This window comes from Podarcis cretensis (genome assembly GCF_951804945.1).
Source record: "Podarcis cretensis genome assembly, chromosome: 3".
NCBI classification, from domain to species: Eukaryota; Metazoa; Chordata; class Lepidosauria; order Squamata; family Lacertidae; genus Podarcis; species Podarcis cretensis.
In genome coordinates, this window is record NC_137172.1 from 21663111 (window position 1) to 21680196 (window position 17086).

General features: G+C 48.7%; 1 protein-coding gene across 2 annotated transcripts; it reads left to right on the plus strand.

The window, feature by feature from the left end:
- Positions 1 to 634: 634 nt before the first annotated feature.
- SIX2 (SIX homeobox 2) lies at positions 635 to 16778 on the plus strand. Of its 2 annotated transcripts, none has more exons than XM_079970907.1 (2): positions 635 to 1325; positions 14504 to 16778. In XM_079970907.1, exons 1-2 carry the CDS (start codon positions 760 to 762, stop codon positions 14805 to 14807), a joined length of 870 nt encoding a protein of 289 aa, XP_079827033.1. In that variant the 5' UTR covers positions 635 to 759; the 3' UTR covers positions 14808 to 16778. The 2 variants fall into 2 exon arrangements, with proteins under 2 accessions (XP_079827033.1, XP_079827034.1); XM_079970908.1 differs by having other exon boundaries at positions 635 to 1319.
- Positions 16779 to 17086: the final 308 nt, after the last annotated feature.

A 17086-nucleotide genomic window follows, 5' to 3' on the forward strand; every position in this document is an offset into this window, starting at 1 on the left:
AAAAAAGAGAGAGGGAGAGAGAAGACCCGGCAAGAAGAGAAGGGGAGGAGAGCGAGGAGACGAAGAAGATGAGGAAGGAGGAAGAGGGGAGCAGGACTTTTTAAAGTACTGGATTACATGTAAAAGATCCTATCGCTGAAAGCGGGGAGGGGGGGAGGGAGGAAGAGAGAGAGAAGAGAGGAGCGGAGAGAGGAGAGTGGAACTCGCAAGCCCGGCCAGGGGGTGGGGAGAGCGAAAGTTCCACTGTTGCGAGCGCCGCAGCCTCTCACACAATAGAGCCGCAAAGTTTGCTGATCGGAACTCCGGGACTTACAAACCAAGCGGGCGGTCAAAAGCCGAAGAGGCAGGAGGAGAGCAAGCGAGAAGAGGTGAAAGTGAGCGCTCGCCTCGCTGTGCCTTTGATCCTCCCCCGCGCGCGAAGATTCTCTAAGCTCCAGGGGCGCCGGCGCAGCGGCCCCGCCAGCGCTGACCTAAGCCCGAGGGCTCCATTTGTAAGTAGGTTAGCCCCGGCGCTCTGTGGTTGGCTGGCCCCTTGCGAAGCCCTCTCTCCATTGGTGCCGGCTGTCGCGCGCGCGCGTCCCGGACACCCCCCTCCCCCGCACGACCCGCCGCCGCCAGTTCTGCCCCCCAGGCGGTGCCTGCGGGGCGCTCGGCCGCGTTGCCCCCCACCCGGAGTGGCTGCCCCCTTTCGGCCAGGGCAGATGCGCTAAGAGGCGGCGGTGGCAGGAGGAGCAGGGCCTCTCCCGGGCGCCCGCCACCATGTCCATGCTGCCCACGTTTGGCTTCACCCAGGAGCAAGTGGCGTGCGTCTGCGAGGTTCTCCAGCAAGGGGGCAACATCGAGAGGCTGGGCCGCTTCCTGTGGTCGCTGCCGGCTTGCGAGCACCTGCACAAGAACGAGAGCGTGCTGAAGGCCAAGGCCGTGGTGGCTTTCCACCGGGGCAACTTCCGCGAGCTCTACAAGATCCTGGAGAGCCACCAGTTCTCGGCGCACAACCACCCCAAGCTGCAGCAACTGTGGCTCAAGGCGCACTACATCGAGGCCGAGAAGCTGCGGGGGCGACCCCTAGGGGCGGTCGGCAAGTACCGGGTCCGCCGCAAGTTCCCCTTGCCCCGCTCCATCTGGGACGGCGAGGAGACCAGCTACTGCTTCAAGGAGAAGAGCCGCAGCGTGCTGCGGGAATGGTACGCGCACAACCCTTACCCGTCCCCTCGGGAGAAGAGGGAGCTGGCCGAAGCCACCGGGCTGACCACCACCCAAGTCAGCAACTGGTTCAAGAACCGGAGGCAGAGGGACCGGGCGGCCGAGGCCAAAGAAAGGTACGAGTAAGTACTTCCTCCTGGCTCCCTCTTTCGACCCCCAGCCCCTGCTGAAAAAGATTTCTGATTTGGGGACCAGGGGAGGGGCGGTGTGGTGCCGGACTCTTCCTAAATTTGCTTAACCATTCCAGGCCAAACTGCGCGGCGCTGAGACGCGCACAAAGGCGCTTTTGTCGCGTAAGCTGCCTTGAACTTAGGGAGCACTTGCTCCCGAGTAAACTCGCAGAGGATCAGGCCACGGGGGAAAGCGCCACCGGCCTTGAGGTTCGCTTAAGGCGAAGGGAGATGGCAATGAAACTAGAACGTGGCGCTTCATTCTCTTTGTAAAACAGGCATCTTAACTTTTCGCCGTTTCGTTCATATAATGCTATCGGAAAAGCAGGAACACACAGGTCCCAACCAGTTGACTCCCCGCCCCCCCCCCCAAGGAACTAGTTTTACTCGAGAGCAACACTGGGTTGCCCCGCCAAAGCTAAATCGCTTTGCTTCGGCTTCTCTACCAGGCCACTTCCTCGGAAGTGATTTGGAAGAAATGGAGCAGAGTTTTAAAGTAAATGGAACAGGAGAAAGCTGGATCTTCCTTCGTTTCTTTTCACAATCAGGCCAGCTTCCTATTCTGACTGTTTCTTTTCCGCTTCCCGGGAAAATATCTGTAGTTTTCTCAACTTTAATTTACTTCGCGGCCCCATCCTTATCTGCTTGGAAGTAAGCGCCATTGAATTCAATAGGGAATACTTTAATGAATCAGTGTTGGACTGCAACCTTGGCTACATATTTAAGTAACAGAAACGTGTTGAGTGAGCCGTTTCTCCGTGCAGGAAGAAAGCAGTCAAAACAATACTAAAAAAGGGGGAGATAATAATTCTGCTAGTAAATATCTCTAATGCATATTGAACAAATACACCTGAACACTTTACAAGACCATCAGGTCCTTCCTCGCCAGCAAAATTAACCACGTTTAATACACAATCCCGAACACACGAACTCCTGGTGGGAATCAAAATTAAAAGCTGCAATCCTAAATTCACTTACCTGGGTGTAAGTCGCATTCGAATCGGTGCTCCTCAACTTCCAGCGCGTGGGATTGAGCTGCATGAGTTATATTCTTCCTGCCCAGCCCGAGTTTCCGCGCTGTTGCCGGCAATTCTACTCTTTGCAATGGGACTCCACACCAGTGTAGTAGTTTAAAGTGGAGGAAAGGTTTTAAGTAACTTCACGCAGCACTGTTGGAAAAAGCTGCTTGCTTGTAGAATGGTCCCAGTAGGCCCCCAACTCTATAAAAGTGAACTTCTTTGCCCCTGGGGCCGGTGAGTGTGTGGCTAAAGCCACGATCAGCAATGATTTTAACCCTTGGTGATGATCACAATTAACACGTTTCCTGCGGCCAGCTGTAAATCTCTTTCTCACTTTGACAAGCCCTTGAATTCACTTAGGATACCAGCTGAAGACAAAGCCAGGGTTTTCAAAATGCGTTGGGCCAGCAGCACACAGACGTACCCCACATTGTTCAGAAACTGCACATTTTCAAGGGAAATAAATCTCAGGAGTTTCCGTTCACGTTAAAGTGGCTGCTTATCTATCCGGATACAAGTTCCCTTTCATTCCATTGCTTCAGTAAGAGGGATGGGACAGACTCCAGATAGTAGATGGAAGGATAATAATGAACTGTGGGACAGAAATATGCTATAATAATTTCATCTTAATCAGTGTAAACGCCTCCCATCAATTACTAATAAACTGTGAACACAAGAGTGTTCGTATAAGTCAGAACACTATGATCTAGAAGAAAAATCGGCGGATGTTGCATTATGTTTTAATTCTTCTTATGAAACTATCTTCCGAGATGGAAATAGTTGTTCAGTAGCTGACTCTTAAGGAGCAATGAATTGGCGTTAAGACAGGGCTAGCCTAGAATAAATGGGCAGCTTTTCGATCGTAGCACAGGTCCGAAACTGCGGCCCTATGTCGGCTGAATCGGATCAGACCGACCTGGGGGCCTTAACTCTTGAGTAAATAAATACACACGCAGTTGCGCTGCCCCTAACGGCATGGATTCTCTCCCTGAGTAAAGCAGCCTCGTATACAAACCCGTAAAGGTTTACCCATCCTGTTTCGAGGGGATATGAAATTAGTGGTGGAAAACGAACCGAACTGGCTCCAAAGGGATTCTGAAGGCTGCAGGCATCGAACCACATTGAGACAGAATCGAATAGAATCTCGACGCCAGAGAGAAGAGCCGAAAAGTTGGACACTGCTAGCTTAGGCCTTAAACGCATTATAGGAAGCCTGTTTAACGTGGACTTGCCAGCAGCACCCGAGCCGCCACGGTATTGTTAGCTCTGTCGGCGGATTAAGGAAGCCCACGTTGTTGTGATAGCCTAGCAACTCAGATAGAACTACTCTGGAGTAAGTGGGTGGTTGTTTGGAGTTTCGGGAGGCCATCCACCGCTACTAGCGTCTTCCCATCCCTCCCTTGTAGTTCGTACCGGGACACGGGTCCCTTCGAACAGGATGGATTTCTCAGTAAATTCTCTGTGTGAAGCCGTGGGGCTGTCAGTGCTCCCGAGCGGACGCTTGTACGTTGCAGCCGCGCACCGCGACCCTAAACTCTTTGGCCGAGCAGTCATCCCCTCTGATTTCGAGTGAGTCTTTTGTTTTGCTGAGGGGCACTTTCCCTAATCTCTCATTGTGTAACTAGCTAGCTTGAGAGGGTCCCCCCCCCAAAAAAAAAATTATATTTAGAAACTGGGTTAGGGGAGCCGACGGAAAATAACTTCAGAACCTTGTTAAACGGGCCTGAAATGGAGAATATAATATGGCTTTAAAAACAAATACGGAGTCTAGAAGGACGGGTGAGCCGAAAAAGCCCAGTCTAATTCCTCGCAACAGAAAGCTCGCAGCAATTTCGAAACCCACTCACACAGCCAGAGAGGGCAAGTGTCAGCCTTTGTACAATTAACACGTGTGAAAGAGCCAAGCAGCCGAATACCTGGAGGACCCGGACGCGCACCTTTGATGTGCAATTCTTCCGCGGGCCGGCTGAATTCACTTTTGGCACCCTCCTGCGCCATAAGTGAGTTCAAAGGTATTTTCTGGTGAGCTAGCGTTGGTAGAAAATCCAAAACATAGTCGCGGCTCCCTCTGCTTCTACCCACATGTGGGCCTAATAAAGCAGATATCATCTGGTTGGACCGGCGCTCTCTCTCCCTTCTACTGTACTCTGAGGCGGCCATCCAGAAACCACTCTCTTGGAAGACTCGCCGGAGAATCTGGGTTCCACTTTAGAGGTGGCCGGCTGGATTTTGCATGCAAAAGTGAACTTCGTCTGGAGGTCCAAGAAGGGCCACCCACAACCCCAAAGGGAGCCGGATCCCATGCGTGCCTTCACCGGGAGGCACCCGATCACCGGGCTTACTCCCCAATAAGCGCGTGCATTGATGGGATCGCAGCTTTTATTTGAAATTAGCACCAGGATCCCGAACATTTGGGAAGCGGGGGTGGCGTAAGGTATAAATCCAAATTCCTGCGTACTTGAAACCCAAGCGCCAAGGTGATTTCAATCCCTGCTGTCTTTAACAGGGCTGAAAATCGCTTTGAATCCAAGTCGTCTGTTTTTATCATTTATGCACCGAGCTGTTGCAAAAAAAAAAAAAAAAAAAAAGGCGCTAGTTTCTCTTGAGCAGATTCTGCCTGGGTTGCAGGCGGGGCTCCGAGCTGCGGGACAATCCTTTCCGCCCCGCGGAGTTGAAAGGAGCTTCCTGCAGCGCGCGTTTGTCACTGCGTGGGTCCAAATTCTGAGAATATCTACCTTTGCTGGTCTTGACTGGGAAGAGGATCGCCATTTTGCGCGGGTATCTAGGGACAGGGGGCTCTGCCCTTTCTAATGAATAAGCGGCCTTTGGGGCGTTGGGCCCTTGTTTGAGAGACAGGTGGCAAATCTGAAAGCTGTTAGCAAGCCTCTGTGAATTAAAACGCAGTTTATTCTCACCCCAAACCACCGCCGCTGCGCAATTCCGTCTCCCAAAGCGTCTAACCAAGTAGCTTGATTTTACTAGAACCTGCTAAAGGTGACATCTCTTTCCCATGACAAAATTCAGGGTCGCCTTCTCCAGAAAATGCGCTCTGGAGGCTGCAACGCGTGCACGCCAGTGTCCTTGAAGGCAGTTTTCCCCAGTCTCCAAATATTATGTTTATATGAGTAACTGGCAGCAGCTGAATCTAGAGGTCCGGGAGGAATTTACGTCCGGGACAAGACTAGCACTTGTGCGCTTATTTTCGATGGGGGTCAATAGGTCTAGGATCGGGCTAGTCGCTCTGCGCAGAACGTTTAACCCGATTCTAGATACGTTGCCCCCTGTCGAAAATAAGTCCCTCTGAGTTCTAAGTCCTTGCGACTTAATTGTCATAACGCTGCTGCCTCAGTGGAAAACACACACATTTTGAAACTGTTAATGGCTCAGGTAAAGTAGCCGAGCGGAGTTCAAGGCAGGCGGTTTGACTCGATTCGGTTCGCGGCCTCCATCCATTTCGCTAAGTTGACATAAGCTTATTTTCTCCCGCGGGTGGAAAGCGGAGAGACTCGCCTGGCCAGTCTAGGATTGGTGAGATGAAAGATGCCCATTTACTGCTAATCGGAGGAACACATCATAGGCGCTCTCTCTCGCTGAGGTGGAAGAGAATTAGCATCTTGAACAGGATACTGAATCCTCTTTAACAGACGGCAGCGTCCCGCAAGCAGGGTGGTCCCTCTTACCGAGCGATCTCCGTTTTTCCAGATGAAAATGGGACAAATGTCCCCTTTCCCCAATATCACCCTGCCGTGCCCATAGCTATAGCTTTAGCTTCGCCTGGACGTCTGCAGTTTGATTCCCAGCTGAGTAACGCTGCGCGCTTATAGGTGTGATCACAGGGCATTAAGCCCTATGCCACTGGGTTATCTGTGGAGACTGCTAACAACCTTCCTCAACCTGGTGCCCACCAGATGCAATGCTTGCGCAGTCCTGGCTGAGAGTTATAATGCAACAACATCTGGAAGGTACGGGACTGGCGAAGGCTGATGTCAGGCATTGACGTATTTTCCTTTACCTGGAAGAGAACGTTGCCATCATTACAAGTGACGCTTAGGATAACAGTCCTAGAGTTAATTCCGCTACAGCCAGTGGGGATAATATGATTTTACAGCCCAATTTTAAACCAGTCTTCTTAAACTCAGTCCCACTGGGTTCAGTGAGATTAACTCTCTAGGGAAGGTGTTTAAGAGTGAAGGCTTACTTGGGAGTAAAGTAAGGCAGCCTTCTTTTGGGCACTTACGAGTTAGCTGTCCTGACCTCGACGGGACTTACCTCCGAGTACACATTTTATTTATTAGCTAGTTGTACTTTTATTCTGAACCATCTGTGTTCACAGCATGTAACCAGAAAACATCATACCTGTATAGCTCAATTGGTTAGAGCATGGTGCTCATAATGCAAAGGTTGCTGGTTGGATCCTGGTACTTGATGATCCTCGGGGTCCCTTCTATGATTTTATGAAATCTACTATCAAAGTAGGCATTAAAATACCAAAACCATGCCATGAGATCAGAGTTCGTCTTTAAAAAAAAATACATATGGCATGAAGAAAGCGGATAGACTAATAATAATAATAATAATAATCTCTCATAATACTGCAACTGGTTGACATCCAATGAAGCTGAATTTTGGGAGATTTGGGACAGATCAAGGAAAGTACATCTTCACGCAGCGCACAGAGAATCCTATGGGATCCACTTCCCCAGCGGGCAGAGATTAACCACCAACTTGGATGGCTTTAAAAGGAGATTTGGTGGAGAGGGCTACTAGCCACAATGGTTATGCTCTACCTCCACAGTTCTTGGCAGCAGTGCTTGCAAATACCCGTTGCTGGAAAGGAGGGAGTTACTCTTGTGTTCATGTTCTGCTCCCTCGTTTCCCATAGGCATCTGGTTGGCCACTGTGAGAACCCGATACTAGATTACATGGGCCTTTGGCCTGATCCTGCAGGCTCGTCTTGTGTTCTTATGTGGTGAACAGTAGGTCTTGCTTGCAAATAAAGGTAGTTAAGGTTGGCAGCAATTATTGTCAATTAGCAATTACTGCTGATTGTTGCGAAACTTTGCTTAGGAGTGGTGTGCCGCTTTCTTAAATAATTAGGCTGTGCATCCATACTGAATCACCCGCATGTCCTCAGCTTTATGAACAGCGCCGTCCTGTATGTGTCTGCTCAGTGGTAAGAGCTATTGAATTCAGTGGGAATTGTCCCCCGTGCGAGTGTGAACAGGATTGCAGCCCGAGCGCGCTTGGATTTGAGTCGAAGTCTCCTCATTGACTTCAGTGGAAACAAGTCTACTTAAACGCGTGGATGTATCTTGAGTTTTAAATCGAGCTTTTAAAGGGTTACATTTATATAAACGCATAACTTTATTAAATAATGTTTCAAGAGGCGTGTAATACAACGTGGATGTCCTATGTATTCTGAAATATCCAAGTACAATACAAAATGCGTTGATGTGGATTGTTTAATCCTTCATCTGCATTTAAGTGAAGAAAGGCCGGCGCATCATAGTGCTTAATAACAGGTTTCTGCTCATGTCTACTCCGAAGTAAACGCCATCGGGTGCAATGTGGCTTGCTCCAAGGTTAATAGGCATAGATCGTAGCCTAACAGCGGTGGGTTTGAGCCTAGTCCTGGAATTTCCTCGGTAGGATTTGGCTGGTCTTAGGCAAACCAATATATCTCAGTCCTCACCCATCCATACCCCCAAATCTGTAAAATGGAAATGATAATGTAGTGACCTGCCTTACAGGATTAGCGATCTAATGCATGTGAAAAGATCTGAATCGCGACGGGAAAACCCAATTTAAAGATAATATGTTGCCAAGGAGAAGGTCAGCATGCTACATATTTACACGCAGCCCACAACCTATCCACATAACCCAGCAGCCCAGTTGACTTCAATGGGGTGGGTGCTTGCAGGGCTCGGTCGTTTCCCAAATCGAGCGGGTAGTCTGAGCAAGGACACAGCAATACTGAAGAAAGGGGTTAAAATGCATTTTGTTGCAAAGGAAGCCGTGCGGGGAGAGACCCAAGAACCCTCCGAACTGCATCGCCTCGTGAAAATGGGATGGTTTCCGCAAAATAGCTTGCGGCAGAAATAGGAGGGAAAGTATATTCTCCAGGCCTTGGAAGCGTTCAGGGTGGTGAGAGTTGGAGTAGTAGCCTAACGAGCTAGTGATACCACTGAATTGTTAGGGCTAAGAATCTACCAGATAAAACTACAGCACAGTGCAGGATTTCAGATAAAGTATTAGCAGCGCCTCGATGGGGCGCTTTTCTGCCCTAATAAGGAAGCCGCTTTTGGTTCTCAGTTCTAGAAGACGACCCTCCTCCGCTTCTTTCCGAGACTTGTGGCACCTGGGAGCCTAGCCATTTTATGGTGGCTTAATTTTCGGCCGCGGAGAAGCTGCTACTTAGATGGCGTGGAGTGTCCAGCGTAAAGACGATTCATCCGCTTCCTGCATCCAAGGAAACAGGCTCTCTCTCCTATCCACGCTGCAGAAAAAGCGAACTGCGAGTCTTCCAGTTGCCACAACACTCTTCGGCTGCAGTCTTGCGCACGCTTAGTCTCAGTGAATTCCGCAGGAGCGTCTTCTGAGCAAACGCGCATGCCGATCATCGGGGCTGGTTGTTGATTTATTTCAAATAAACTCCTTTACAGCGATCTCCTTCTGTTAAACAAACTTTATTGGAACTCGGTGGCTTTCGCACTTAATCCAGCGGCTGCTACCCTAAACTACCCTAAAAGTTCTCTTGAAATGCTGTGGGGTGTACTTCTGAGTCAACGGATTTAGGATCGCGCAGTTTAGCATCGAAGTGTTAGGCTGCGAACTTAAGCGTGTTTACCTGGCAGTCGGATTCCATCAAAATGACGCCAGTTGTGAGACTCTCAGCATACTTATTTAGAAGTAGATATTTTCTCCTCGCTTCCTTCCCGCTTCCGATGGAGCTCAAATAAACGGGTTTAGGATCGCGTTCTTATTTGTTGGGAAGCCAGGGCAACTGAAGCCAATTCCGCTCCCCTCCTCCGGCCCCAGTAGTGTGTGTAGCCACCGAGGTGTTGCCGGATGAAGGAAATATTTGCGTGCCACGAGCCACGGAGGGCATTTCCGTTCCTGAGTCAAGAAAATAAAATGCCTCTCGTTTGCTACTGTAGGTTGGAATGTATTTCAGTATATATGTAGACACACACATTCGAGCTTCAGAATGGACGGGGAGGAAAAGGGTTTAACCCCAGCCGAGATCTGAGGAAGGGACCCCAACGCAGATATATTTTTCCCATTCCCATATTTGCGATGTTAGATTTAGCCGGAGCAAACGGCGGCCAGAATGCGCTGCTTTTCCTTTCTGGGCCGAGGACTGAAGTGCTAACGCGTCCGCTTCTCCCACCCTCCAAAGGCTTCCTAATCTCTGCAGGAGAGAGAGGGAGGAAAGGAACGTTTTTATCAGACCACACTTTTTTACTGAGCCGGCCGCAAACTGTTTACAAGACCCGAGATCGACTCAACGAGGCCCTGGGGGGTTGCAGGGCAGGCAGAGGCTGTGGAAGCCCGAATTTTATTTTCCTCCTCCCTATCCACAGCCAGTTAAAGCAGAAATCAGATAATTGGCATCTCGGTTCTAAATCAGTGGGACATTATTTCCAAACGTGTCATCCGCCAAACTCTTTCTTTTCGCGCCTTTACGCGACTGCTTCAGGATGTGACACCTTGGATGGGAAGTTAGTATGCGCAAAGCACTGCGCGCAGTGAGCGGTCTTGTGAAGATGGCTGCACCCAAGATTTCCTGCCTAGGGAACAGGGCGTAGGCCGAGATCCTAGAGGCTCCAGTGAGTTGAGAAAAGAAAAGAAATGTTTGTGTTGCAGTTCCGGGAAGGTTAGACTACAACTCTCTTCATCCTTGTCCAGGTGCCCTGCTGGCTGATGGGAGTTGGAGGTCAGCAGCATCTAGAGGGCCAAAGCTCTGACTATTGAGAATGGGGCTCTCTTTAGATGATAATTACCTGGACTTTGGCCCCCACAGTTCTGCTCGGAGGGCACCACAGTGGAGAAGGAAAGAACATGAGTGTTTCTAGCAGGAGGTAGCTAGAATAGGAGTGGTGGTCTTGGAGTCATACAAATTGCTCACTGCCAATCAGAGACCCCTTTACTCTATGTTTATATGTGTGTGTGTGTGTGTGTGTGTTTAAAATAAAAAACAAAAACAAATTGGGCTCCAATGATAAAAAAAACCACAAAACAGAAAAGTATGAATTAGTTATATGAAAAAACTTTATAACAAGCAAATGAAAAAATCACTATAGTTTACTATTCTTTAATCAAATCAACCTTAACGTAACTAAACATTCTGCATTCTTCAGTGGTCTGTTTTAGAAACACACATAGAATATTAATGTACACAAAGAATGTAGTGATTTAAAATGCCCTATAGAACTTGAGCAAAAGAGAAAAAAGCAAATCAGAGTAATCATACCTGCAAATATGAAAATGTTGTTGATGATGATGATAATTAAATTTCTATACCTCTCAAGGATTACACTGCAGTTTACAATATAAATACACAAAAATGCATATCATAGTAACATGCAAAATCAATACCCCCCACAAACAGGCCATTACTTGTTTTATTAGCCAAAGGCCTGGGATTAGAGAAATGTTTTTGCCTGGTGCCTAAAGATATGTAACTAAGATATAACCAAGATTCCACCATAGAAAAGGCCTATTCTTGTGTGGCACAGATCTCTTGTGGAGGAGGCACACAAAGGAGGGCCTCCGATGGTATCACAGGCTCCAGATCAGTTCATATGGGGAGAGCCAATCCTTGAGGTATTACGGTCAGGGGTGGATATACTATGCTATGAAACTAGTAAAGCTTCAAGGCACCTAATCCTGGAGGGCCCCCAGAAGTGACTTTTGTCCATGTTGCTTAAAAAAATTGGGCCTAGTAGATCCAATTTGAGTTGCATGACTCAAACTGATTAATTTTTTGTTGTATGTCTTTTAACAAAAGTTCGAGAGTCAGCAGCACAGATGTTGTGAAGGTGGAACGGCCCCATCAAAGAAGAAAACAGTTGTTACCTAGATCTTGTTGTTGGTTGCAAAGTGGACCTGAGCTGCCACCTTTGCCAGGGTGATGTGTGGGTCCCTGTGGAAGCCAATGCCTACATGGGGTGCCTGGTTGTACCCCCTTAGAATTTTGTGCCTCTGACCATGCCCCCCACAACACCACTGGCTGGGGAAGGGGTTTCCTGCAACCCCTACTTTGGGGGGTTTGTTTCTCACCAGAATGCCCTTAAAATTGCTGCAATCCCATCTTCTCCTCTAAACTGGAGATGTGTATCACACTTTTCATACTCTCAAAGGAGATCAGAGTGATGATTTCACACCCACATCTCAAGCGTGGTTGCTCTGATTTGACTGTGCACTTCCAGGAATAACTGCCCTTAGGATAGCAGTTGTGCAGCTCAGGTCCACGAAACATATTTTCCAGTAAGTGTGCAGCTAGCAGGAAGTCAGTCGACTGAAATAAGGACAATACCCTGACAGCTGACTTTTGAGTAAAGATTAAAATGCATCAGATCCGTTTGTTATCCTCACAACAATCCTGGTAGATAGGTGGGGTCTGAGAGACAGTGGATAACTGAAGGCTGCCCAGGAGAGATTAAGAGTTCCGCAGGGATGCCCAAATGTTTTTCAAAGAGGGCCAGATTTGATGAAGTGAACATGCGTGAGGGCCGACCAGGATTGAAGGTAAAGGTAAAGGGACCCCTGACCATTAGGTCCAGTCATTACTATGTCCTCACTCTGGGGCTGCGACGCTCATCTCGCTTTATTGGCCAAGGGAGCCGGCGTACAGCTTCCGGGTCATGTGGCCAGCATGACTAAGCCGCTTCTGGCGAACCAGAGCAGCGCACGGAAATGCCGATTACCTTCCCACCAGAGCGGTACCTATTTATCTACTTGCACTTTAATGTGCTTTCGAACTGCTAGGTTGGCAGGAGCAGGGACCGAACAACGGGAACTCACCCCGCGGCAGGGATCCAAACCGCCGACCTTCTGATCGGCAAGTCCTAGACTCTGTGGTTTAACCCACAGCGCCACTGAGCTTTTTGGGGGATTTTGCCCCAGGACATAAACTGCCACAGATTAAATCGACCGGCGGGCCAGATTAGGCCCCTGAAACGGACTTTGGACATGCCTGCAGGGTCTCATACCTTGGTTCCTGGTGTAGTACTATAATTACAAGAGGTACCTTTTCTGAAGACCTAGATCAATGGGGATTTAGACCTGGGTTCCAAAGACTGTGTATCCAATGAGCATTCAATGGGATGAAACACACTTAAATACGTCTCAATGGGTTGCAGATTGTGGGAAATTGTACCGTGTGATTCTAAAGTTAAAAAAAAAGGAAAGAAATAAGCTAAAATCCAAATTTTGAGTGGCAGGAATAAAACAAACCTAACTTTGGGGTCATTTTTTTGGGAGAAACTGTAATGTAGTATAGAAACATAGGAAGCTCTAGCTCAGTATTGTCAACACTGACTATAGCAGCAACTATCCAGAGTTTTCAGGCAGAAGACTTTGCCAAACCGATCTGGATATGTCTGAGGATGAACCTGGAACTGGATGGCACTGTGATCTAAACAACTGAGCCTCCTGGGCTTGCTGATCGGAAGGTCGGCGGTTCAAATCTGTGTGATGGGGTGAGCTCCCGTTGTTCTGTCCCAACTTCTGCCAACCTAGCAGTTCAAAAGCACACCAGTGCAAGCAGATAAATAGGTACCACTACGGCAGGAAGGTAAACAACATTTCCGTTTCTGTCATGGTGTTGCGTTGCACCAGAAGTGGTTTAGTCATGCTGGCCACATGACCCGGAAAGCTGTCTGTGGACAAATGCAAGACAAAGTGAGATGAGCGCCGCAGCCCCATAGTCACCTTTGTCTGGACTTAACCGTTCGGGGTCTTTTACTCTTTTTTTACCTACCTGTATGCTCTACTACTGAGCCCTTCAGTAGGTCATAGTGAACAACAACAACAACAACAACAATTTTATTATTTATACCCCGCCTATCTGGCTGGGTTGCATGGAGTTGTATAGATTATGATTCTTCCCCTTTCCCATGTTATTCTCACAATAACCCTAGGTGTGTGGTTGAGTCCAGGTAAGTGCATTCATGCTCTACCACAGAGGTTTGGCCCTTTCTCTCAACAATGTCAGGTTTCAGGATCCAAAGGGAGAAATGGAATCAGCATCTTCGTCAGTGACAGACGTGCAGCCCAACTCGTTCCATCATGGTGTCCCGTTTTGCAAGAAGCGGTTAAGTCATGCTGGCCACATGACCAGGAAAGCTGTTTGGGGACAAACGCCGACTCCCTCGGCCTGAAAGCGAGATTAGCACTGCACCCCATAGTCGCCTTTGACTGGACTTAACCGTCCAGGAGTCCTTTACCTTTTACCTTACTAACAACCATAACTCTGTGAAGGGTAAGCTACAGTTCTTTGGAGGGCATGTGCTTTATATAATAATAATAATAATAATAATAATAATAATAATAATAATAATATAATAATAATAATAATAATAATAATAATAATCTATTATTTAAACCCCGCCCATCTGGCTGGGTTTCCCCAGCCACTCTGGGTGGCTTCCAACTGAATATTAAAAACAATACATGGGCCCTGGATTAGTGCTGGCCCAGGACATTTTGGCACCTGAGGTGAACCACAAAATAGTGTCCCCTCGCCCTGCCAGGGAAGAAGGGATGAGTGAATATATCAGGAGCAAGGAGGGAATAAAGATCTACATTGGGATCTACTGCCCCTGTGGGTCTTGCTGCCGGAGGCGATTGCTTCACCATGGATGGACGGGTCCTGCCGTGGACTGCCCTGCAAGTCCCCTTCATTGCAGAACTTACTTCTGAGAAAACATATGCCTATGGTTGGACTCTGTGCTTGGGTCACGAACTCAAGCGAGACTTGCTTCAGGGAACCATGCATTCATTCCGGTCGATACCATCTGCATGAAGGGGGGGCGGGAAGGGAAGGGAAGAGACTGGTCCCCTTTTACATCCTATTTTTCCTCTCTCTTTTCCTTTTCTCCCTTCTAGGGAAAACAACGAGAATTCCAGTTCCAACGGCCACAACCCGCTTTCCTCCTCCCTGAACGGCAACAAGGCGGTTTTGGGCAGCTCCGAAGACGAGAAAACGCCCTCGGGGACGCCGGATCACTCTTCGTCCAGCCCGGCTTTACTGCTTAATTCGAACCCAGGCTTGCAGCCGCTCCACAGCTTGGGTCACCCCCAGGGTCCTAGTGCCATTCCTGTACCCAGCGCGGACCCTCTGCACCACCACAGTTTGCAAGACTCCATCCTCAACTCCATGTCCTCCAACCTGGTCGACCTGGGCTCTTAAGACGTTCGTGGCACCCATGATGTCCCTTGAATCCATGCTTCCCACTCGGCTTTTTATTATTATTTCTTTTTTTAAAGAAACAAAACACTCATACCTATTACCTGAAACATTGAAAGGGATAGCAAGCTCCTTCACACGGATCCGTTGTCTGGCTTTGGATCAAGGCTTGGTCGGCTGACTAATGACTTTGGGGGAAGGTACTGTAACCTCAAGACCCTGGCAAGTCTTACGAGGGTTTGGCGAAGCTGGTGGACTCTTCCTTAGGAGTTGTTGCTGGGTGTGTGGTTTTGCAGGGGTGGGGATGGTGGAAGGGGAGCAAAGGAGGTCAGGGCAGCCCCTCTCTATGGGAGTTTATCAGGTCCAGTTTGGGGGTTGCCAACTTCTCAGCCGGGCTCTGGAGCTGTGCTTGAACCCTGATCAGCAACAAGTGAAGCTTTGTAGGCCTTGAAGAGAGAGACCAGAAGGTTCACCAGGCACCAGCAGCACCGTCTTCTCCTCCATGGCCAACCAGAGGCCTCTGGGAAGCAGAGAGTTGCCCCACTCCCCAGTTCTGAACCCCATTCTGAATGTCGATTGCATCCGGTAACATGGTCTTCAGAGAGGCGTCTGCTGCCTCTGACCGGAAGCTTCCATTGCCATCACGGCTGGCGACCTCCAGATTGGTACATCTATTGTCCATCCAGTTAGTTCTAATCCCCTTTCAAAACCATCTCTAAAGCCATTGGCCCTCCTCGTTTCCGCATCTGAAGCCGCAGAGAGTGGAGGGAAGGCCTATTAATCGAGCGCAGATGCTGCTTGCGAAGTTGGCAACTCCATCCCATCCGGTTTGTCCTGCTTCTGAATCTTGGGAAACAACGTGCTTGGGAATAATGTCTGGCTGAAACCAGGGGGGCTTCTTTCCAAACGGGAGGCTTCTCCCCTCAACCCCACCCCGCCCCAGATTTTTGGATCGGACTCCAGCCTAGCAACCCTGTTGATTGTAAAGGGGCTACTATAGCCTGAGAATGACAGAGTGCACGTTGCATCGTGGGGCTGGATCCGAAGGCTGGTGAGGAGAGTAGCAGCTGAAATTCCAGCGCTGCAGTTGCTGCCAGCTGCCGTATAGGCAACCCCAGCATAGCTGTCAACTTTTCCCGTTTTTTAAGGGAAATTCCCTTATTCCGAATAGGATTCCTCGCAAGAAAAGGGAAAAGTTGACAGCTATGAACCCCAGCCCTTATTCTTCTCCTTTGTAGCTGATGCTAGGCAAAGAAAGTGGGGAAGGGGGAGGGACTTATTTCGTCTTCTTCGTGTGGTCCCCCCTCCCTTAAGCCATTCTTTAGGTGTGAAGGACGAGCAAGGTGCGATCCACAAATCGCTTAAGCCACAGAACTTGCCTTCAAGCCGATCCAGCGGCTCCAGAGTTGGACTTGGAAGCCGGGAGATCTGGGTTGAGCTCCTCGACTCAGTGGCGCTCTTCAGCTTCAGTTCCCTCATCTGTAAAATGGGAACAAAGGCGAACTACCTCGCAGGGCTGTTTGTGAGGATAAAGACTGTACAGCGTTTTGCACATTTAACATTGAGATAGCCTATATCACCCTTATTATTAATAATATTTTTATTCATAATAATAATATTCCCCTCTATTCCTTCCCCTTCGGAGTCTGCGGGGCCACCCAGGATAATGAGCGGAATTGTCCGGGCTTGTGCGCCAGGCCCGGACTCTGACCCGCTTGGAGCCCACGGCACCCATTTCAAATCATAACAGGGCCAAGAGCAGGCGTTATATCTCTATCTCTACCTATCTATATGTGTATATTATAATAAGCCATTGCTGCTCATCGAAACCCAAGGAAAGTTATCACGCGCCAGCGAGGCCCCCTCAACTTCTCTGTATTGTTTATATTATGTGAATACGGTATTTGGAAAAAAATAATAATATTTCTGCTTCTATTTTATAATAAAATCGAGAAATCCAGCCTACTGTGCAAAGGGATCCTGGGTTTCTTTTTAACCGGCGCATTTTCCCCTTTTGGTTATAATTGCATACGTATCTGCACTATGAACCAGAACCGGTTTAACTGTCACGGATTAACACACACACACCCTTTTCTCAAGAAGCTTCTGCTGGGAATGAGAATTCCAAAAGGCGGCGAATGTATCCAAGCAGACAATTGTGCCACAGTCGAAAAATACATTTCCCTAAATCTTCAAGGAAGTCTTGACAGTTTAGGCAGTGTAAGTGGACGCTTGTGGTTTAGTACAAGTAAGAAACTGAAGCTTTCCTGGAGATCTCTCCT